This window comes from Camelina sativa, chromosome 17 (genome assembly GCF_030686135.1).
Source record: "Camelina sativa cultivar CO46 ecotype springtype chromosome 17, ASM3068613v1".
Taxonomy (NCBI): domain Eukaryota; kingdom Viridiplantae; phylum Streptophyta; class Magnoliopsida; order Brassicales; family Brassicaceae; genus Camelina; species Camelina sativa.
The window spans coordinates 17,400,494-17,424,419 of record NC_141896.1 but is presented as its reverse complement, the minus strand read 5'-3'; the positions used below and the strand labels follow the sequence as shown (position 1 = coordinate 17,424,419).

General features: G+C 36.4%; 2 protein-coding genes, 1 non-coding gene and 1 pseudogene across 4 annotated transcripts; 3 read left to right on the top strand and 1 right to left on the bottom strand.

The window, feature by feature from the left end:
* The first annotated feature begins 343 nt into the window (after positions 1-343).
* On the top strand, positions 344-417 carry TRNAV-CAC (transfer RNA valine (anticodon CAC)). The gene has a single exon. It is a non-coding gene; the product is annotated as a tRNA-Val (tRNA).
* Positions 418-803: 386 nt separating this feature from the next.
* Positions 804-2,185, top strand: LOC104756986 (putative clathrin assembly protein At1g25240 pseudogene; annotated as a pseudogene). The gene has a single exon (XR_015585721.1). The product of XR_015585721.1 is annotated as a putative clathrin assembly protein At1g25240 pseudogene (transcript).
* A 3,539-nt stretch (positions 2,186-5,724) lies between these two features.
* On the top strand, positions 5,725-8,424 carry LOC104778887 (protein indeterminate-domain 16-like). Its single transcript, XM_087493586.1, has 3 exons — positions 5,725-6,296; positions 6,539-6,944; positions 7,705-8,424. The coding sequence occupies exons 1-3, from the start codon at positions 6,179-6,181 to the stop codon at positions 8,333-8,335; spliced, it is 1,155 nt and encodes a 384-aa protein (XP_087349712.1). The 5' UTR covers positions 5,725-6,178; the 3' UTR covers positions 8,336-8,424.
* A 5,602-nt stretch (positions 8,425-14,026) lies between these two features.
* Positions 14,027-15,921, bottom strand: LOC104756984 (uncharacterized). The gene is made up of 8 exons (XM_010479672.3): positions 15,757-15,921; positions 15,364-15,529; positions 15,185-15,275; positions 15,023-15,081; positions 14,835-14,895; positions 14,592-14,682; positions 14,418-14,494; positions 14,027-14,334 (listed from the first exon to the last, which is right to left on the bottom strand). Exons 1-8 carry the CDS (start codon positions 15,782-15,784, stop codon positions 14,218-14,220), a joined length of 690 nt encoding a protein of 229 aa, XP_010477974.2. The 5' UTR covers positions 15,785-15,921; the 3' UTR covers positions 14,027-14,217.
* Positions 15,922-23,926: the final 8,005 nt, after the last annotated feature.

Here is a 23,926-nt window from a genome sequence, read left to right as displayed (position 1 = left end):
GATCTTGCCGTAAGGTGAGTTACATAACTTGTATGTAAATATCGTCATATGAATATAATTACATAGGAAAAATATATTTTATAGAAGTTGTGTGTGATAATACTTTCTTAATTATTGTTAAATAGTAGTATAAAATTTGTCTTAAGAGGTTTATCATTTGAATTTTGTGATTGTGAATATATATACAACTTGTATGCTTTTTTTTCCCCCCTTTCTGCCATGCAACCTCATATTCTTTGAATCTCTATTTGAAACATAATACTTAATCAACGTGGATAAGCAAATTCGATATGGCATTAGTTTTGTATATTTAGTAAAGAACAAGCTTTAACTCAACAAAAAGGTCTGGGTGGTGTAGTCGGTTATCACGCTAGTCTCACACACTAGAGGTCCCCGGTTCGAACCCGGGCTCAGACATGTATCATTTTTTCCTAACGTTTTGACTTTATCCTTTCAACATGGTCCCGAGATTACTAAAAGCTCGGCCGACAGCTTTTCCACAACTCCCTTTCTCTATCATCAGTCTTCTTTTATTACAGTTCCAGTTTGACCTCAGTTTGTTTTGTATTTAAAGGTTCTCTAGTTCAAAACAGTTTTGTACAGTTCGATCTAGCTTCGGTTCTTAACTTGATCAGTTATATCATAAGATAAAAGTATATATAATAAGGTGATGAAACCGTGTCTTCATCAGGCCAGCCGACGTGCACAAAACTAACCTAAAACGTGTATTGATCACACGTGCCAGCTTTTAATGTCTATACTTGTTTTAAAATTAAAAAATAAACGAAAAACCGTTTACAACGGTCAAAAGCAAGGGTGGCAAAAGAATTAAAACTTAAAATAGAGACAACAAGGTAAAGCTTTTTTGGTTTGAGAGAAAAGAGAATTTAGAGAGGAAAAGGGCGAAAGAAGGAGGCGGCTGATGATGAAGCTATGGAAACGGGCTTCTGGTGCTCTCAAAGACCGGAAAAGCTTGTTTTCCATCGGCTTCTCCCGGAAAACCTCCTTCCGCAACCCTGACCTTGACTCCGCTATCATCCACGCAACCTCTCACGATGACACATCCGTCGATTACCGCAACGCTCACCGTGTCTACAAATGGATACGCTCCTCTCCCACAAATCTCAAGCCTCTTGTTCATTCCCTTTCCTCTCGTGTTAACCGCACAAGAAGCTGGATCGTTGCCTTGAAAGCCCTTATGCTTGTCCACGGTGTGCTTTGTTGCAAAGTTTCGTCCGTTCAGGAGATTCGTCGCCTCCCTTTCGACCTCTCTGATTTCTCGGATGGCCATTCCCGTCCCAGCAAGACTTGGGGTTTCAATGCTTTTATTCGTGCCTACTTTTCGTTTCTTGACCAATACTCTTTCTTTATGTCCGATCAACTCCGTCGCCGCCACAGGAAACCTCAGGTTGAATCCGTTAGCCAAGAGCTCGAAAGGATCCAGAAACTCCAGTCTCTTCTCCATATGCTACTCCAAATCCGTCCAATGGCTGATAACATGAAGAGGACGCTGATCCTTGAAGCCATGGACTGCGTGGTGATTGAGATCTTTGACATTTATGGAAAAATCTGCAGCGCTATCGCCAAGCTTCTCATCAAGATTCATCCAGCTACTGGAAAATCAGAAGCTGTTATGGCTCTTAAAATTGTAAAGAAGGCTACATCTCAAGGAGAAGACCTCGCACTCTACTTTGAGTTCTGCAAAGAATTCGGGGTCTCAAATGCGAACGAAATCCCTAAATTTGTTAGCATACCAGAAGAAGACATTAAAGCAATCGAGAAAGCTATCAATGGAGTCGAAGAAGTGGAAGAGGAGACAAAGAAGGAGGAGATGGAAGTAGAGGAAGAAAAAGGTATCATATTAGTGGAGAGACCGGAGTTGTTGCAGACAATCATAACCGATAAATGGGAAGTTTTCGAAGACGACTTGTGTTTCACATGTAAGGAAAATACAGAAACTGATCAGCATAGAAAGTATAACGTGGATCCAAGTCCGCTGCCTCTTATAGTTATTGACGAGCCAGTTTACTTTACTCACACGTTACCAGATCTGATTACCTTCTAATTTGCAATTTGATCAGATTCATTATTTTTTTTTTGGGTTTTATCTTTTTGTGCCTTTACTTCACTTTTGTTGAATATGCGGATGATATAATAAACGTTAGACAAACCTTAAGTTCTCTAAGATAATTTTTAGTATACACTTTTTATATATATATTCGTATAGGCGTTTGAGAATCAGTCTTTGAGATGTTAATATATGGATAAGATCTATTTGGCGGGTTTGTCTCAGTCCCAAATGGATGGGATATACCTTTAGGTATATTTACTTACAGTTCTAATTTACAAAAACTAAATTAATTCTTGATTGATTTTGGATCCGATTGATAATATATATGAGACAAGGTTTTTAATGGGTATAAAAATGATAAATTATATAAAAATAGTTAAAAGGGTACAAAATAACTATATGAGAAACGGTACCAGAAACTGAAAATATCACTTTTAACATCGTTTCTAATAACATTTTTATAATTGATAATTATTGGAGCAGTATACTCTTTACCGTAGCAATACATGACTATTAATCAAACTTTTTAACTATATTAGCAAATGATATATGGTATGAGCTCTATAAAGGACCTAAGTCTGCTGCTTCTTCTTCTTTAGTGCCGCTTTCTCAGCCACCACATAAGTTAGCGGATCGGAAGTCCTAAATTTTATTTTTCCATGATTTCTTTGGACTTTGCATTGATTCCATCTTTCCCTCCCACAAGTTTACCAACCCATCCTTTTCTCCTTCTAAGTATTTTGGACCATTTGGTTATCGCTTTTAACTCGTGCTTTGTTAGGTTTTAATTTTACTCAAAAAGTTTCTGTATTGAAAATAATTATTCTATTTCTCATATACTTAATAAGGTAATATAGTATTACATATATACTATATGTTATGTAAAAATAAATATATATATTTGCAGCGCCTCCTTACCACTTTGCATGGTGAGTATTTTATTGTCTTTTGTTTGGTAATAGAAAGTTAATCATTTTGATTTGACTTCTTTGATATGAAATGTTTGTAAAATTTGTAATGAAAGCAATAACGCAGATGACAAATCGCTATCGAACAGAAGAAATGGTATGGCCAAAGCAACGACTTTAAGAATGGATCATATTAATTTTATTAGTTCTTTCTCATCACTAATAATTATAACCCCAACTAAGATAACTGAAACATAAATATTTGGTAAAAAAAACGGGATTATACGGCAGAGAGACTAATTGGCTTCATCCACGGCTACCATTAACATCCAAAAATAGAAACATGGAGAGGGAGTGGATTCGGATTTGAAGATAATAGCATCGAGTATAGAGAGTAGGGTTAATGGCTTTCCCGCCCATGTGGTCATGTGGGCATGAGATATACTCCCTCCGTTTCATAATATAAGATGTTTTAGAAAATATTTTTGTTTCATAATATAGGATGTTTTCACTTTTCTATGCAACTTTTAGATTAGTTTAATACTTTCTATTATGCAGTCTTGTTTATAATTGGTTGAACTTTTTTAAAATAGTTATTTCTTAATATGCATGTTTTACTCAAAACATCCTATATTTTGAAACGGAGGGAGTAGTATATAATGCTTTCTATGTAGATTACGACGTAGAGACAATGTCAAATTTCTAAATTATATATCATTTAAATGCTTTGAACTTTCTTTTATTTTTGTTACTTTATGGGTTGTCGATAAAACTTTTCACCTCCTCCATCGTTACACCTTGAAAAGCAAAAAGCCGATGGGACCAAGTCCCATGTTATCATGACCCATCTTCGTTAAGTATCAACTAAATTAGATATAACAATGCAATGATACTTCTTATATCTTTTGTACTTCGTCTCTCATTTTTATGGATTGAAACAATTGGTACTTCTCATTTAATTTGAACGAATCATGATTGTAACAGTTTACTTTATCAATCTAATTTTATTGTTCTTAGCAATATAGGTATATGCATGGCTGTCTCAAACTTTGTAGAGACTTAAGTTAAAAGATTTAGACTTTAGCACATTGGTGTAATTTTTTTTTAGAATAATGGAATTTGAAAAAAAAAACTTCTTGATTTTTAATTAAATTTCGAAATTTGTTTCTACTTATGACTAGTAACATAATAATCTCATTATATTTTTCAAGGAAAAATTATTTTTTTTATAAATTATAGTCCGTTCATTTTTTAATATAACCATTTGATTGTAAAGATATTTTGTCATATATATTCTTTTATAAAACTTTTGGTGGAAAACTTAGAATTTTTTTTTTAGTTATTAAGCAAAGCGTATTCTATTTAAATTGCAGGAGGAAATAAAACTTTACGTATTCTGAACTTTTTGGAATGGACCATGCTCACTAAAGCTCATCATATGGATATTAATTTTCAGATCATGCTGATCTGTTTGGGCTGCAGGTTGAAACAAAAATTGTTATTTAGATTACTAATAACTTTTGGCTACTCTCTACAAAATATAAATACTCTTGGTATGAGCCAATATAAACTCTTAAAATTAGAGACTTAGTCCATAGATTCTTATGAAGGTAATTAAAAGATGGGAGGAGCATTTTTCTGGTTAGATAATTGGTAACTCGCAAATTTAAAATGCTATATAGAACAGAATGGCCTTGTTCTCAGCCGCAACTCAAACTCTGGCTGACGTGGAAATTACCTCCGGCAAGGTCAGGCTCTCAAGTCAACCTCAAAACCAAATAAACTACGTACAAAATCCACCTTAATTGGTAGCACAAATATATTAGAAATTAAAAACCTTCAACATTAAAAAAATATATAATTAGTATGAGTAAAAGATTATGTGGCAACTACTTCTAGCCAACAGTTGGTAAGATTAAGCCATATATTACTTAAGATCCCGTTCAATTCTTAGGCCTTGTATTTTACTTTTGCACACCAATTCATAGCCAATAGCAAGATTGTAAGGGTACCAACTAATCAAACTACAAGTCAATGTTAGAGAAATTTCGTGCCTCTTACGAGAAATAAATACTACTACTTACGAAAGACGGAATTAAAGACAATCTTAATTGGGGTATATAAATAAAATCGTTGGGGCCAAACAAGAGTTAAAGCGAAGAGAGGAAGAGTCAGTTTCGATTTGGATCCGTGTTCCACCTTCGTTCCGCGTTTATGGATCTGGTCATTGTACACTTTTTACAAAGTGGTTCTTTCGTGACACTAAAAATCTGTCCAAGGGTCTTCATCCCGTTTAAAAAATTGTACTATAGATATGATGACACCACATTGTATGGATTCCCTTCTACGTTCCTCACACACACACACAGAGACATGAGTTGATTATGTGCACACGACATACGTAATAATAAGTAATGATTTGTCCGACTTCCAAAACATAAATTCTAACCCCTTTATTTACTTGTGCTTCCTTTTGAGTAGTAAACAATAAACAAAATATTAAATTTTATAAGATCTCTTAATTAATTTGTTTTTCCTTGCTAAAAAAAAACAACGGGAATAATTTGTAGTAGTTTGATAAGTATTTTACAATTGTGGAGAAAAATAGCGAGTGATATGAAATAATAATGACTTGTATTTGTTTTCTTGTGAAAGGGGATGTTCTTTTGTTTCTTGTCCAAAATATCTATGTGGGCTCTAAGTTTCAACCCCGTTTCCTTTAGGTCACATGATGTATCTGTATGCATACATAGAGAGAGAAAAGAAGATGATGAGTGTATGTAAAGAAGAAGATTAAACAATCAGAGACCATACAATGCCTTCTCCAGGTAAGGTGCGAGGTCAATGAATCAATTAACAAAAAGAAGAAACTTTTCTCCAGCAAATATAAAAAGAGGATAGTAAAGGCAAAAAAAAAAAAAAAAGTGAGCTGAAAACAAAAGTTGATTTCAGAAAGCAAAACCCTTTGTTTCTCCCTCTTAACTCATCTCTCTTTCTTCCTCTATTAGTAAAGCTGAGACAGCACTATCCACCAAAATAAAAGTAGTAAAGAGCTAAAATCTCTATTCTTCACATGAAAAACAAAAGATTCTTCGATCTTGTTTTTCTTTTTCAGTAAGTCACATACACAGTATAATTGTACACTTTCTCCAATACCACCACCATATCGTTAAGAAAATAAAAACAAAAAGATCATCCGATGTTAGATTACGAGCACAACAATGACCACAGGAACCTTCCTACTTCATCTTCCAACGATCTTCTTCTTGGCATCAATGGAGCTGCCAAGAGAAAACGGAGACCCGCAGGGACACCAGGTTTTTAATCATTCCGCTTATGTTTTCTATTTTTTTTTCTACATATTGTCCATTAGGTTTTCAATAATTCAGCTAAAGAATATTTGGTTTCCGGTAAGTACTAATATTTTTTTAGATTGAACTTTTTTTATTCAAATATTTCAGCTAAAGATTTTATATGTTAGTTTTTTTCTTTTCAAATATTTCCAAATAGCTTTGATTTTCGAGAAATAATCTAAGTAAACATATCCGTGCTATAACAGATCCAGATGCAGAGGTGGTATCTTTATCACCAAGAACGTTGTTAGAGTCAGATCGGTACGTGTGTGAGATCTGCAACCAAGGGTTTCAGAGGGATCAGAATCTACAGATGCATAGAAGAAGGCATAAAGTGCCATGGAAGCTTCTGAAGAGAGAGAAGAAGGACGAGGAAGTGAGGAAGAGAGTCTACGTGTGTCCTGAGCCAACGTGTCTCCACAACAACCCGTGTCACGCACTTGGAGATCTGGTCGGAATCAAAAAGCACTTCCGCCGGAAACACAGTGTCCACAAGCAATGGGTTTGCGAGAGATGCTCCAAAGGCTATGCTGTTCAATCTGATTACAAAGCCCATCTCAAGACTTGCGGCTCACGCGGTCACTCATGCGACTGCGGCCGAGTTTTCTCCAGGTTCTTCGTCCTTATCACATCTCTCTGTTGTTTTATTAATTATTCCTATAATATTATCGTTTTCTTGTATATCTATATAGAAAAAGTGTGGTTAGCTTGTATTTTTCTATGTTTTGTGGAAAAGCCCTAAATATTGTCTCTATGCGGATGGATTAATTTCTTGACTTTCACATAGTTTGATTTCATTTTCTTGAAATTTTATTCATACAATTTAACTAGTGTACTTTAGGAACAATTATAATTGGAATTTGGAATCCTTAAACTAAACCAAAGAATGCTTTCTCCGATGGCGAATAATGTTGTCACATTACAGGTGTGCTTATATATAATGAATTATATTTTCTTTAGTGAGCATTTAGATCTTGACAGAGCCTACCAATAGAAGTTCAGTGCTTGACTGTAGCCAGATAAGTGTCTTATTTTATATAATTCATTTAGTTTTCATATGTGAACTCACATTGACCCATTATGGATTTTCATTACCCAACACTTTGTTGTATTTATAATACACAAGCTAAAAAGTCTTATAATCACATAATCCCTTTCCAAAGATACCTAAATCCATACCTCAGTTTTATATTATTGCCTTCTTCTTTTGATTACGTACGTACTCCATCAAACATATTCATTCCTACTTCCTCCTGTTTTAAACTCTATTTTATTTTAGACCATATTAACGCACTAATTTTCAATTATATATTTAGGTCATCTAAATATACACTAATAAGTAACTTCTCTTGTTTTTTTTTCTTTTTCTCAGGGTTGAGAGTTTCATAGAGCACCAAGATACTTGCACCATTCGGCATTCTCCACCCACTAACCACCGTCCTCTGCAGCAGCACACGGACGCCACTGTAGCACCATCAAGAACCACTTCGACCACAAGCTTTGGTCCATTATTGCATGGTCTTCCTCTATTAAGGCCACCACCACCGCCCTATCAACATTCACAAGCTTTGGCTAATTACCCTTTCAATGCTTTATCAGCATCTCCTTTTGAAAGCCTCGAACTTCAACTATCAATAGGAATGACAAGAACATCAGCACAAGCGAAGAGCACCGAAAAGGGAGAGACGAGTTTAACAAAGGAGAGACCGAACGAGGAGGCTAGAATGGCGGAGAAAATGAGACAAGAAGCGAAGAGGCAGATAGAAATGGCGGAAACGGATTTTGAGAAGGCTAAGAGAATAAGGAAAGAAGCAAAGGCCGAGCTTGAGAAGGCTCAAATTGTTAGAGAAGAAGCAATCAAGAGGATTAATGCAACAATGATGGAGATAACTTGCCACTCTTGCAAGTATCTGTTTCAGCTGCCTATTATGGCTGATGAGAGTACGTCTTCTCTTGTTATGAGTTACGTTTCCTCGGCGACAACTGAAGGGGAATGCGAGTGATCCTACGTTTTTATATATATCCCCATATGAGCAAAATAAAACAAATAATTATTTTAAAGTAACAAATGATGGTATTTTAGTGGTTATCATTTTGTGGATCTATATATAAGAGAACAATTTTTACCAAACAAAAAAAAAATCTTTGTTTTCTATTGCCATTGCTGAATTTACAGAAGGACTGTAAATTTTGAGAATCATAATTTAATTTGGTTTTTGGTAGCTTAACATTATAATTTGATTTTGATTTCCACAAACAAAAAGAAGAGAAAAAACAAAACAAAAACAAAAAAAAAAAAAGTAGAAGAAGAGGAAAGGTTATATGGTAGTTAATGGTGTGGGGTTCATTGATTGGTTGTAACTTTATTTGTGAAAGAAGCATAATGATAAGGTTTTAGAAAATGTTTTGTTCTCTCAGGACTAGTGGAGCATTCTATACAAAACAAAAATAATGAATGAGCATTGATTGAGGAGGGGAAGCTGTAGTAATTTGCATTAAATTCGATAGATAAAAATGATAAGAGGTCAAATTTTCTGTATAAGATTCTCAGATGGAAATGATTGATGTACACCTAATATAATATGATCACGAGTCGCTTCTTTCTCTTTCCCATCGTTACATTCTCGTAGTTGTAGCTTAGTCTCAATCCGACCAAACAAGAAATCATCTCTCTCGCATGAAGACGGAATCTTACAGTATGCCCATTTGGAAAAGAAAAAAAAAAATGAATTTTTATATCAACAGAAAAGTTGCCTTTACAGTTGAAGAGGCAGATGAATTAGAAAAGCCAGATCTAGAAGAAAAAAAAAAGTCACTTCCTTGCAATAAAAAAAGGGGCTCTTAGCTTAAATATGTACAAAGAATTAACGTGAAGCTCGGCAAGCATGTTCATCAAGATGAATAAATCAAAGAACAGATTTGGAAGAAAAGAGATTTTAATTTCTATGTGGAGTTTAATATATAGTTTTATGTTATGTAGAAATAGGTAGGCGTCAAGATGAATAGGATATAGAAAAGCTATATATACATAACACATATTGTGATAAAACTACGTAAAAGAGATGAATCTTTGCATAGTTTCTTTATTGACACAAGATATTTGGTTTGCCGCTATAGTTAGCTAGTTTTGGATAACACATTAGGTGATAGGTCAGTTGACCCATGAGATAAAGAAAAAAAAATTAGCATCCTTAAAATATGAAACTTGATTCTTTTTTTTTTCAAAATTTATCCTTTAAAAGTGGCCACTCCATCTAATCTATATATAATAGCAAACCCACTTTTTGTGTCAATTTTTAATCCAACGGATGAGATTAGTTCCAGTTTTAATTCAACGGTTTAAAATTATTAATCGTATTTTTTCGTCGCACCCCCATCTTTCAAAAGTCACACCTCTTAGTCTTTGCATCTCTTTGTTGTATCTCCTGGTTTCAAAAATCACATCCATTAATTTTTACACCTTTTAAATCATATCTCTTAGTCTTTGCATCTCTTTGTTGTACCTCCTGGTTTCAAAAATCATATCCATTAATTTTTACACATTTTAAATCACACCTCTTAGTCTTTGCATCTCTTTGTTGTACCTCCTGGTTTCAAAAATCACATCCATTAATTTTTACACCTTTTAAATCATACCTCTTAGTCTTTGCATCTCTTTGTTGTACCTCCTGGTTTCAAAAATCACATCCATTAATTTTTACACCTTTTAAATCACATCTCTTAGTCTTTGCATCTCTTTGTTGTACCTCCTGGTTTCAAAAATCACATCCATTAATTTTTACACCTTTTAAATCACACATCTTAGTCTTTGCATCTCTTTGTTGTACCTCCTGGTTTCAAAAATCACATCCATTAATTTTTACACCTTTTAAATCACACCTCTTAGTCTTTGCATCTCTTTGTTGTACCTCCTGGTACATCCATTAATTTTTACACCTTTTAAATCACACCTCCTTAGCCTTTGCATCTCGTTGTTGTACCTCCTGGTTTCAAAAATCACATCCATTAATTTTTACACCTTTTAATTTCACCCCTCTATCACTCTATGTGTTACACCTCTTTGTTGTACCTCCATGTTTCACATCTATTAATTTTTACACATTTACATTTCACACCTCTATGTCTTATACCTCTTTGTTTATTATATATAAACTTTTCTTGACTACATAAACAAGTTTCGAAAAATTGTTTTTTGAGTACTAAAAAATTGTATTATTGAAGTATTTTTTTAACTTTCAAGTATCAATCTCTAATTCAAGGTAATTTAATATTTTTGCTGCGAATGACCTGTAGTGTTTCTCGGTTAGATTATTATTACTGTTAGTCGACACTATTAAGTTCATACATTAATCTTAGTTTTGTTAACTTTTAGTCTCTTCAAAATTTTTAGCCTTTCCGATTTTCATGTTTTTGCATGGCTAATGTTATTAAGTATGAGTGCCATATTTTTTGCATGGCTAATGTTTTTGATTCTCAATGTGCAGATTTTATTTTTTGACTTTCTGGAAAAACCAAAACCAAGATACGAGAGGTATGATGATATGTAGTGATGCTAGAGCTACGGATAAGCCAAAATTTTTTAACAAACATGGTATAATTATAATTTTATATATGTTCTTATTTTAACCTATTTATTTTTTCTAACAAACATGATATAAATGTTTTTTATTTTTTTTTATTTTTTTTTTCCATTAGATGTTCATGATCCAGGTTAGTTTACATTTTTTGTAAATAAAGTTTTTAAAAATTTTAGTTGAATTATAATTTCTTATACTTTCTGGGTATCAACCATTTTGATAATATATAGAAATATTACAATAGAGAGTGCCGAAGAAAAAGCCAGACATACTTGTGACAACAGAAAATTAAATTCTAGAAAGTGTAAGCACGACCAAATGACAAGTCAAGTTAGAAAGAAAAGATCTACTAAAGGTAACTTATTTAGTCTTTGATGACTTTCTAATCTGTATATACAACTTTTTAAAAACATAATGTATAACAATCACTTTTAGAGTGATCTAGAATCTGCCAAAAAAAAAGAAAATGCAAGAAATTTATAAAGTTAGTGTTTAACCTAAAGAAGAGAACATCAAAAGGTGAGATATTATTATCACCTGTTTCACTACATCGACTTCGTTTTCGCTGTTGTTTATTGAAGAACATGATGGTACCGATTCATAGACATAAGTGGGAAATCAAATAGAGGGGGATGCAGCCTGGATGGAGAGCAGCCGACACGGTGGAATGGGATGGATTGGGAGAGACCAACATAAAATCCTCTGTTCTATATTTTATTAATTTTCTGAACTTTTGTAGTTTAATTGAATTGCTTTGATTGAATAGCTGATGAGTGTACAAGTTTTGTCTATATGCATTCTTAGTCTATTACGTCTTGATTTTTTTTTCTTTTCCAAAGAGGAATATGTGATATGAAGCAAATATTACAAATCCATGTATCAAATGTGTTAGTAGGAAATAAGGCAATCAAGATTAACCCATTAAAAGGGAGGAAAGAAAGGAGTCTTTTGAGGGAAAACGTGAGACCAACATGCATGTAACTGTGGAAAGCATTATAGCCAAATATATATCTCTAAAAATTGTAGCTGAAGAATGTGAGTTACTCTATACTAACCAATTAGGTTTGATTGGTCGGTCATATAAAACTCGGTTTTGTACATATCTAAAAGTGAGAGAAAAAAATATCCACAAGCATAAGTGAAATTTTATATATGGTTAAAAGTAATGTTCATAGTAAATCATTTGTATACAAACTCCACTTGCTTACAGCATCAGAATATTGATTATGATTTGTGAATCAGTAATCTATGGAAAGAGAAATCGCGTATCAAAGTGAAGGGGAAACGAAACTCAATCCAGCCATCTACTCCGATCCCAATCTTTGACCTTCCTTCGACAAGTGGCATTTAGTATTTTCTCGATATAGTAAATAAACCAAGAGAGAAGCAGCCTCGTATGTATTTCGATTGATAATGATCAACAACAAAGACAATTTCTAATAGCGAATTAAGGAAGGATACCAATATATAGCACCATATGGTCGGAGACAAACATAAGTGAAATTTTATATATGGTTAAAAGTAATGTTCATAGTAAATCAAGCTCTAAAAAAGGCTCACTTTTGTGTGTGACAACATAAAATATAATAACATTGAAATGAATCTTTAGCTTTTTAATCAGCAGAAAGCAATAGCAAAAAGTGAAAATGATCAAATTGATTGAGAAAAGAAAGAATTTAGGATGGATTACAAATGTTAAATTTCAATTTAAGATTTCACCTTCCCGTGCGGCAACGCACATGTCGCGTTCCTAGTCTACAATAATAGAAAACATGGAAGGAAATTAAGTACGTCATTTTCTCTCTCAAAACTTTTTTGCTTTAAAGTAAAACCTGTTCTAATTAGAATAACGATTTCAAATGAAAAGATATATATGATATGAACAAACATATATCTAATCTAAACGAGCAGTACTGTAATGAGAATGAAAAATGGATTCTATCATCCCTTGATATAAGGTTCAAAATTGTAAGCTTAAGTGATTAACTAATTTTTTTTTGGAGTTATTATCATTAAGAAACGCCGTCTCCTTTGTTTAAAACTAGTATAGTACATAAAAAAAAAAAACTATAGGAACCAGCACTAATAGTAAGATTTCTATATATCTTAGCAAATTATGAAATATGAGAAACCATGTGCAATAAAACGGGAGGAACAAATTCAAAGATGCCCACCCATCATGAAAAAGCCAAAGTCAGTGTCAAAAATAGAGAGAGAAAGAGAGATGTGTGTGTGTATTAGTGAATACATATGTATGTACACACAAATGCAATGATGTAAACACATAGGAGAGAGAGGAGTAAATGCTGATTTCAGAGCAGAAGTGGTTGTCGTTTCCTTTACAGGAAAAGGAACGACATGAATTTCAGTGCCAAAAGATTGTTGAAATGGTGGTTAGGAGTCAGGCTTCAGTCTCTCTCACACCTGACCCTTCACTCACTTCCATGATTTCCTTCTTCTTCTTCTCTCTCTCTCCTATGTGTTCACTTTTCTTACTCCTTTAAAGCCCCCACACAGTCTACTATCTCTGTCTCTCATCTCATGTCACTTCGTGATCTCCTTGATTTATAATCTTTTTTCATGTGTAAAAAACTAAAAAGTAGGAATTATGAGGATACTGTTATCAAGCATATGGGACTTGTTTCTTTAAAATCTACATTTTTGTAGAACCTTCGTAAACCCAATAAAAGGCCCAAACATGAAGTAGGTTGTTTATTTTGGTATAACAAAAAGTTGATATTAGTTTAAATATAATCATATTATGTCATAATCTCCAGTTGTGATCTACATTGTTCAACCGCATTCGCCTCCCGGTACTTTAAACACCTTTTGAAGAAACTTGTTTCTATCTTTAAAAGTAAGGCTTGTGTGGATTCAAAGAGGGATAGTTCTGAAAGTAAGGCTTGTGTGGTAGATGGTATAGTACATTTAAAAAGAAAAGAGGTTAGGCTTTTTATCACAGCTAGTAGTGAGGTACTCAATTAACGAATCGTAGCATTTGAATTTCAACTGTACTTCAGAACTTTGAATAGAAAAAGTAGGCAATTATTTTGAATTTTGAGTAAGAAATTCGATAATGTGACTGAATAGGGATGATAGGCTGTTAAGATTAATATGTAATTCAGTAACAAATACTAGAATAGGGAAATCTTGAAGATAAGTTTGGTATTCTACAAACATGTAAAGCAACAAAACTTTGACATAAAAACATTCGAATGCAAACACAGTGCCACAATATAAGAATCCAGGTTGATAATGCGATATTAAGAAAAACTTTTAAAGAGTTCGAGTCAAAAACTTGGGGCTTTCTAAGAGGTCTCAACGTCTGAGAGATCCAAACCTTCTTGGTAAAGCTCAAAGTCAATAGGGCTCCATCTGCAGACCAAGGTCAGCTTGAAAGTAGACAGTTTCTTTCCCAGCAGACGCTGCACAAACAAGTATAAGGAAAACATTTCAGAAAACAAACAAATCTAAAGGAAAGGGTGTAGGAATACAGAAGTCTTATTACCAAAATGTGGGCTGATTCTGGCGAAAGAGCTTTTCCTTCTTCACAAACTACAAAGTCAGAGATCAACTCCACAGTACCTACATCAGCAAAAAGAAACGAGTTTTTGGATTTAAGATAAATTGCAAAATAATGTGTATGAGAGACAAGAATATTAAAGATGGTGGGACGACAAACCTTTGTTTAGTCGAACAGGCATCTTCTGCTTCCGAAGAAACGGTTCCATATCATGTGTGAACTGTTCTAGAGGACCTTCCTTCAATTCAACCTGATCATTTCGGTGATATTAATACAGTTATTAAGCTGAAGAAACGTGTTTTTGAAATAACAGAGAGAAGCAGAGGCTGATCATAGTCAAGACTGTTTGCTGATCTAGAATAAAACAACATATAGAGATGGCACAAGTTTCTCTTTACAAACCGTTTCTGCTGCAATTCTTCCGGTCTTTGAAAAGTATGCATCCTCATAAGCATTAAATAAGCTGCAAAACAACAAGAAAAAAAAACATCGCAAAGAGTTAAAACAAAGAGACATGGATACAATTCAAGCCCCCTAACTGTAGTTTTCACCAAAGCACAAGAGGGAAAAAGAGAGGTTTCAATAGATACCTTTCCACCTCGTCCTTTGGCATATCAGTAGCAAGAAGTCCAGCATTACCATTAATCAACTGAAACAACATACCACAACATATGTAAATCTAACTGACAATTTAAAAAAATGGGCCATTTAACATAAAACATCCATTGTAAGAAGCAGAAGAGTACACAAACCTTGGAGGCTTTGTAGATACCAGAACGGATTTCATCAGAAGCCGAGCGACCAAGAGCAACCTGCATAACTTTGTTGGAACCAAGGAAGAACCTAGACAAAAAAAATAAGAACCAAGTCAGTCATATCACCAAAATCACAATCAAACACATTCAAACATAAACAAGAAGAAGCTGCTGACCTTCCATTGTGCTTAAACTGCTGTCTAAACTCATTGAATTTGATATTTCTCATGTTTTCAAAAGAGAAAACATAGACAGAGGAATATTTTTCAACAGACTCCCTAATTGCATTCACAATAGTCTCCTTATGATCTCTTCCTTTCTTCTTCGTCTTGGACAAAGTCACTGCAGCACAAAATCAAGAACCATCCTTTAGTTAACCATACCATAAGAAACTATGAAAACCCATTAGAAAGTCCAAAATTTTTAGAATTTTTTCAAAAGGGTTCATCTAAAAAAACCTAACAAAACCCTAAAACCCTTGACGGCGGCTACCAAGACCAGTAACAGAGATGCAATGGTTCCAACAATAGAATCAAGAAAGAGTGAAGGAAGGAAGAAAGAATTCAAACCTGGTCTGTCTCGCTTTGATTTAGGCATAGCTAAGGTTTCAAATGCTTGTTTGAATGTAAGTGAGAGGAACGAAAGGAAACGGCTTCTTTGTTTCTTAAGGCTCCTTTCACTTTTCTTCAGGGAGACTGAAACCCTCGTTCCCTTCTCTGCTTTTTAATTCGCCCTCTTTTTCATAATCTGGACCCCTAGATTAACCCGACCCGGATCCGGCCCGTTTCAGGCCTTATAGTAATCAGAAATTTGGGCCGAAATTTTGTAGTTATTCGAGGGTTGTTAACTAAAATGCTTGATAGTCAATATAATTTGGAAAAGTAATTTAATTTACAATGATTTATAACGTCGTACTAAACTACTACTAGTTCTTAGATTTATGTCAAAACTTTTATTACGTCTTTAATCAATTTCATAGAAAAAAATATAAAAAGTGCATGTATCAATGAAATCGCTAATTTTTGATGTTTTTTCTTGTCATAAAATGGAAATTTATACGTAACGTAAAAGACCAGGCTATTCAATTAACTAGAAATGGACCCGTGCATTGCACGGGTTTGTTTGGTTTTTTATTAGTATATATTATATTTGTAGAATAGAAATTTATGTATGTTTATGATAAGTCTTCCATTCTTATGTTTTTAATGAGATGTGCATTGTTTATGTATGCTTGTTATTTAACTACATATTATGACTGTTACTTTAAATTAGAATTAAATATTATCAGTTATTTTTGTCATAATTACGATAAATATTTGTTTTAATTAATTATTAACCAAACAATCATGAAATCCAATTGTTTGTATTTTTATGTTTATTTGTATAATTAAAAAAAAAAAACAGTCCTAAAGATGAGTTAAAACCAAATTAAAATAATAGTCAAAAAACCTATTTTATGCCTAAACTTAAAAAAAAAAACAAATTCAGTCTTCAATTCTTGGTTTCTTTTGTTGATCATCTGTTTGTTTTTGACGTTCATCACATTTCTGGCGTTTGGTTCCACAGTTGACATCCTTCGAACTTGTCTAAACACAAAAAGACAAATCATTAATATGTTTAGTAAAATAATTTATTATATTTAGCAAACATAATATATTATAATATATATATATATGATATTTACCTTTGTTTCGTCTATTATTTCTGTGACTGTAAAAGTTTGATACGATGCATCAAAATCATACTTTTTAACTTGAATCTCGAATAAATATCTATTTCCAACAATTGATTTCACACATGTGGGAACTTCTTCTAACTCTTGTTCGCCCAAATTACTTTTTATCTGTGTAAACAATAGAATTAAAGTTAATTATTTCGATCCTAATATATGTATCCATACAGTTTAATATTTTTATATAATTTATAGCTCTTACGATTTCTGCAGTTGTTCCGGTGATTTTTTCTGCATCTTTATCAAATATAACAAAAGTTGCTGAGGCATCTCCATCATCCACTATTACTTCAATTCTAAATCTGGAAAATAGAATATTAATTATTTAAATATTTAAATAATAAAAATTAGAGAAAATTTGATAATTATATACCTTAGTACTCCAACGGCTGGTGATTTACCACACTTTTTGTTTGAGCATATAAGAGAGGTTGCTGATTTTGTTACTTTTTTAGAGCAACTCGAACATGATATGTAGTTCCAACTTTTTCGTAATACTATTTCAGTTATAGTTGCTTTGACGACGAATTTCTTTTCCTGCAATTATAATAATATTGGAAATATATATCATTAATAATTGTATTCATTGTTCAATAGTATATATTCCTTATAAAGTAAATAAGAAGAATATTTTTACCTTACGGTCATCTGATGAGACATATTCCTAAATATCATTAATTGATTGTTGGTCTTCTGGATGTATATTTTGTTTAGTTATGTCACCCAAATTAACCAAACATTCTCCATCATACCTCAAACTATTAAAGTTACATTTTTTTTTTGTTAAAGGGCATTCAAATTAAAAAAGAGAGAGAAACAAAATGTTTACAGGGCGAGGCCCAAAAGGAAGCTCAAATTATGAAAACTCTAATTAAGTAGTAGCTAAATTTAAACCCATAATTAGGACAGAACCAATATTGAACCGAGGAGTTAAAATTGAACCAAATAGTTAGGAGTGAACCAGATAGACGGTTGGGCGGTATAGACACTTCAAACCACCTTCAATAGCCATCAATGATTGAGAGAGAAAAATCTTCGAGCTTTAGATCTCATGGCCTCCAGGGGCGATTAGGGTTTCAAACCTGGTCAGTGTGCTGATCCTGCGAACCATTGGAGAAGTAAAGATGAGGTGAGGGCAGGATTTGAGTCGCGGAAACTTAAGGCTCTGTTTCTGATCAAGGTGTCAATCTAACGGATGATAAGATCCGCCGATTTGAAAGAGTTTCTGTGAAGTCGATGGTTCCTCTCTGTCCATAGGGCATAGATCGTGGCTTGCCAAGCGATGAGGAGCAGTAACCTGGCGTTTCGACTTCCTCTGAGGGAGATAAGGCTCTGAATTGTTCCATTCCATGATCGAATTGCATTATGTGAGCAGCGGCGAGCTGTGGTGTGCCAGATGGTCCAGCTGAAAGGGCAGTTAAAGAAGAGATGGTCTCGGCTTTCATCCTCGCCATTGCAAAGTAAGCAAACTGGGTCGACTTGCAGTCCCCATTCTCTTAGTCTGTCCCGAGTAGGGTTTCGATTCAACACAAATAGCCATGTGAGAAATTTATGTTTCGGGATCCCTCTAGAGAACCAAACTACCTTATGCCATGAAACCGTAGGGAGGTTACATTTGAGGGCTTGACATATTTTTCCTGTTGAGTGGGCATCCTTTAATTGATCGTCAATCCACCAAGTATGTGTGTCAGGATCGTCTGAAAGATGAATAGTTGAGAGCTCTATGTGGTAGTTGACCTACGTTTCTGACCGTGCAGGAGGCAACCTCCATGCTCCTCGATGCCATAAGTCTGCTAAAGTGGCTCCTTTCGGGATTCCTAAAATGCCTTCACGGTGGAGGTAGGTTGACATTCTTCCCAGTTTCGACCAATGGTCACTCCAAAAACTACAATTTTTTCCATTTCCCACTTTCAACTTGATCCAGGGGTAAATCTCTTCTCTCATTTTTAGGAGTTTATTCGCGAGCCAGGAATACTTGGTGTTTGGCTTCCGCGTCCAGAAGTTACTAAGATTACCCGAGAGAACAAATCCTCTAAACCAAGCTACCCAAACAGAGCCTGAACAAAAGAAAAGGAGCCAGATAAGTTTGATCATACATGCCTTGTTCCAACTTTTCAGATCCCGTATTCCTAACCATCCTTCACTTTTTGCAGCTGTTACCGTCGCCCAAGCCACCCTTGCTGAGTGATGGCCCTCCGTAGTTCCTTTCCACAAGAACGCACCACACAAAGAGTTCAGGATATTAATGCATCTCTTTGGCAGTACAAACGCAGAGGACCAGAAGTTTGTGATCCCGTTTATGACTGTATTTAACAGTTGGAGTCTGCCTGCGAAGGAAAGGGTCTTAGTTGACCACGCATTAAATCTGCCTTTCACCTTTTGGATAAGCGGAGCACAGTCTAAAAGGGTGAGTTTCTTTGTGCAGAGGGGAACTCCTAGGTAGCGGATTGGGAGTTGACCGTGAGATAAGCCTGTTTCTGACTTGATTTGATTGATTTCAGGGTCCGAGAGGCCAGAAGTGAAGAAACTTGTCTTTGGGAGGCTAATTGCTAAGCCCGAGACTTCTTCAAACTCTTTTAAGACTTGAAGAACGCTTTGCAGTGAGTTTAGCGAGCCATCTACGAAGATAAGCAAATCATCTGCAAAGCATAAGTGAGTTAGCTTTTGATTTTGACATTTATGGTGATAGTGAAATTTGCCTCCTTGTGCAGCTTGGTCAAGCATGAACGAGAGACAGTTCATAGCAATGACGAAGAGGTAAGGAGAGAGCGGATCTCCTTGCCGCAACCCTCTGGAGCCTTTGAAATACCCGTGCACATTACCGTTGAAACCCACTGAGAAAGAAGGGGTGCAGATACAGGCTTGCAACCAACGAATGTAGAGTTCAGGGATTTCAATGCCTCGCAGACAGCTGAAGATAAACTCCCATCGTATTGTGTCGAATGCTTTTGCTATGTCGACCTTTATTGTAATGCGCTTTGGTCCTTTTTCTTTGTGGTAGCCATTAACAAGCTCTGCTGCTAGCAATGTATTTTCTACTAACAGTCTTCCTTTTATAAATGCAGACTGGTTCCTTTGGATCAGGTCCGGGAGAACTGGCTTAAGTCGAGAAACTAACAGTTTGGAGATGACCTTATAGAGGGTATTGAGGCATGAAATGGGCCTGAAATCCGACACTAGAGTGGCGCCTGGAGTTTTTGGAATCAGAGCAAGAGTTGTTGCATTGATTGCCGAAGGGAGGAAAGAAGTTTGAAAGAACTTGAGGATGCTACCTTGGACTTCCTGACCCAGAATCTCCCAACTCGCTTTGTAGAAAGCAGAGGTATAGCCGTCAGGCCCTGCCGCTTTATTTGCATTTAGCTTAAACATCACTACTCGAATCTCTTCCATAGATGGTAAGGTGACCATTGATTGTTTTAGTGCAGGAGAGCAACGAAAAGTGATTCGAGACTGAATCCAGGCTGGGGAAATGGTAAGAGGAGGCAAAATCAGAGGACCAAGGATTGACTGGAAGTGACTAACTGCCATATAGCTCATCTCAATGGGATTGTCGACCAGTGTACCAGAGAGAGTTGTGAAGGATCTGATGGCGTTGAATGCATTCCGAAGCTGAGTGATCCGGTGGAAGTAAGCCGTGTTTAAGTCCCCTTCTTTGAGCCAGTTGATGCGCGACCGCTGCCTGAAGTAAGCCTCTTCGATTTGTCGCAGAAACTCCCATTTGGATTGTAGTTCTCTCTCCTGTTGGAACAAAGTGGTTGAAGGGGATGACATGGATTGTACCTGCATAGCTTGAAGCAAAAGGTTAGTTTCTCTCACTCTGATTTGAATATTAGAAAAGTTCTCTCGAGAAAGTGTTTTTAACGCTCTTTTTAGTGTTTTTTGTTTTGCACTTAGTGTCGACAAACATATTTCCCGAGAAGTGGAGTTTCCAGCAAGAATCCAAGCAGCTTCAACCGTTTGGGTAAACAGGGGATGCTTGGTGAGAAAATTGAAAAATTTGAAAGGTTTGATCCCTGAGGTGGGGAGGTTTGCATTGAGGTTAAGGATGCAAGGAGAGTGGTCTGAGATTTCTGGGGCTAAGAAAGTAGCTACACTATCAGGGTAACACGTTAACCATGGATTGTTCACCAATAACCTGTCTAGTTTTTTTGCAATGGGGTTTGACGGGTTCTTGTTTGTCCAGGTGAAGTTTGGGCCTTGATAGCGTACATCGAGGAGCTCAAGTTGCAGGAGGCAGTCACGAAGCTCAACCATACGCGAGGTTAAGTGATTTACAAAGGGACTTGAGTGTTCGGCTGGATGAATTATTTGATTAAAGTCCCCTCCTACCAACCAAGGAGCCGTGTCCAGCTGAAATCTTTGATGGAGGCTCAACATTTCACACCAAAGGTCAGTTCGCTCTTCACCTAGGTTAGGGGCGTAGACGGCAGTAAAGTAAAACCGATGACCATTGGTTGAAATTTCCGCTGTGATCAAGTGCTTTGTTTGATGCAGGACTGAGACTGTGGTAGGCTGACGCCAGATGAGGACTATTCTACCATCTTCGTCCGAAGAGTGGTTTGAAGTGTAATGCCACCCTGGGCAAGCAAGGTTCATCACTCGGTTCAAATTTGGTTCCTTTATGTGGGTTTCTAAGATAGCTCCAAAAGTAGGCTTATGCATAGTTAGCCAGTTAACAAAAGGCCTGTGTTTATCCGGGTCATTTAGACCACGAACGTTCCAAAAAAAGGGCCGTATATACATAGGAAAATGAGAAAATTATAGGTGATTTGGATCCTCTCCCTTATGTGGGAGATTCGCCAGAGTAGGACTATTAGGGTCAGAAGAGGTAGGTGGGTCAATTTGCATGGCTGAAGGCGGGAGGGGGGAAGTAGGTGGGTTAGGCGGGTTAGGCAAGACATTTGGGGATGGAGGTGTTTCTGAGGATGGGTTTGGAATGTGGGAAGGCGGTGGTTGATTAGTTAGGATGTCAAAAGGGTTAGTGGAGATTGGGATGGAGTTGTTTCGCAAGGGAGTGGACTTGTTTTGTGTAGTGGGTGGTTTCCTAGCTTTTGCTTTGGATTGGGGTCGGATAGGGTGATTAGTAGTGGTTTTCTCCTGAGGTACGGAAAACTGAACAGCAGGAGGAAGGGTTTCTGAAACAAGAGAGGTGGGAGGGGAAGGAGGAAGGGGGGAGCAACCTGAAGAGAGACCAGAGGAAGCTCCAGGGTCAGGGATAGAACTACTCGTGGGAGCATGAAAAGGTGGTGTTTCCGCATTATGTCCTTTGGGAAGAGGTTTTTCATTAGTCTTTTGTTTCTGGACCCAGGACGGTGCAACTGAGGGACAATAGCGAATTACGTGACCTATATCTTTGCAGTGAGAACAAGTGGGGGGAACCCAAGGATACTCGACTGAGATTGTTATTATTTCTCCACTTTCTCGTTGAATCTCCACCGAAGAGGGGAGGGGTTCAGTTAAGTTTCTCTCGACCTTAACATGGGCTTCTGAAAGACTGACGAGGTTCCTAGTGAACTCATCCATTTCTTTAGGTTCACCCACTAGACCAGCCACAAGACTTATTCCTTTGTGGTGCATTAAGTCAAAAGGCATGCCCTTTAGGTGCGCCCAAATGGGGATGGCATCCAAATTCATGTTCTCACCTCCAGAAGCATTCCACTGAGCCACGAGAAACATGCAGTCTCCAATGTACCACAGTTTTTTCTCTAAAACTTTAGTTCGAATGAATTCATTGGGCAGCCTGACTAACATTGAGTTTTTTGGATGGTTTAGGTGAATCTCTAGCCTTTGGCCTCTTCCCCACATGTGGCTAAGCACACTATGAATTTGTTTGTAGGGTGGGAGCCTTCCTTTGAAGGTGCCGATGATGAAATCTTTGTGAAGCTCGGCTCCCTCTTGGAAGACTGCATCTGGAATGACAATGCGAGGCTTCCCTTCTGGGGAATAGTCTACAGGGGCCAAGCGGGTTAGGGTTCTATCTGCACTTTTCTTAAGTTTCTGAGCCAAAGTTTCAGGTCTTGAGCTTGAGGTTTGTTGTTGAACTGACTGATGACTCTTCTCCAACTGCTGGGTTTGAGTAACAGTTACTGGGGCAGAGGATGGTGGAGAGGGTAACAGAGGACCCTCGGGAGAGATGGCACCTGAAGGATCACCAGGACAACGAGGTAACGAGCTTGAGCTTGAGGCTATAGTTGGACGGGTTTTCTCTTGATTACAGGAAGTCAAAGGGGGAATAACAGATGGCTGAGAAGATTGTTGGGCTTGTACCTTTTGAGTCTCTTGCGCCAAAGGTTCGGGATGGGAAGGGTTCAGTTGGGCGTGTTCCTCTTGAGTCTCTTGCGACAAGGTTTTGGGGTGGAAAGGGTTTAGTAAGAGACGGGTAACCTTTGGTGGGGATTTGGTAGGGAGACCATCAGTCTGGGCTACAGTTTTTCCTTGTGACACTGTAGCAGTGTTTGCAGATCTAGGTTTTGGGGCCAAGGAGAGGTTGTATGAGTTAAGGATAGCTTGAGCCTGGGGGTTTACTACCACAGGAGTTGATTTGTGAAGAGCAGGAAGTGCTAGGATTACTCGCTCTGGGTCGACATAATCAGTTTTGGTTAGGGGCGAGAGAGAGGAGGGAGAAGTGGGGGTGAGAGGGGGGAAGTCAGAGAAGGAGATGAGTGGGGAAATGTCTGGGGGGTCGGGAGGGAAGGGAGGGGGTCGATTTGAGCCACCTTCAGCTTTCGCTGAAGCTGGATTGCTGCCGGAAACTCGAATCTCAGGGAACCAGCGGTTCGCCGACGACATGGATTTTTTTATATGTACGATATCTTCCTATTAAAGTTACATTGAGAAGTTAGTTTAAAACATGAATTAAATATATTTAGTAAATATAATTTAATTTAAGATTTGAGAGAATACCTCTTTCGGAAAGCATCTACCGGATCAGAATCATGATTCAAGTAAAATTTAGTGCCTGTGGATGCTGACAAATATATTTCACTTTGATATATCTTGACCAAGAC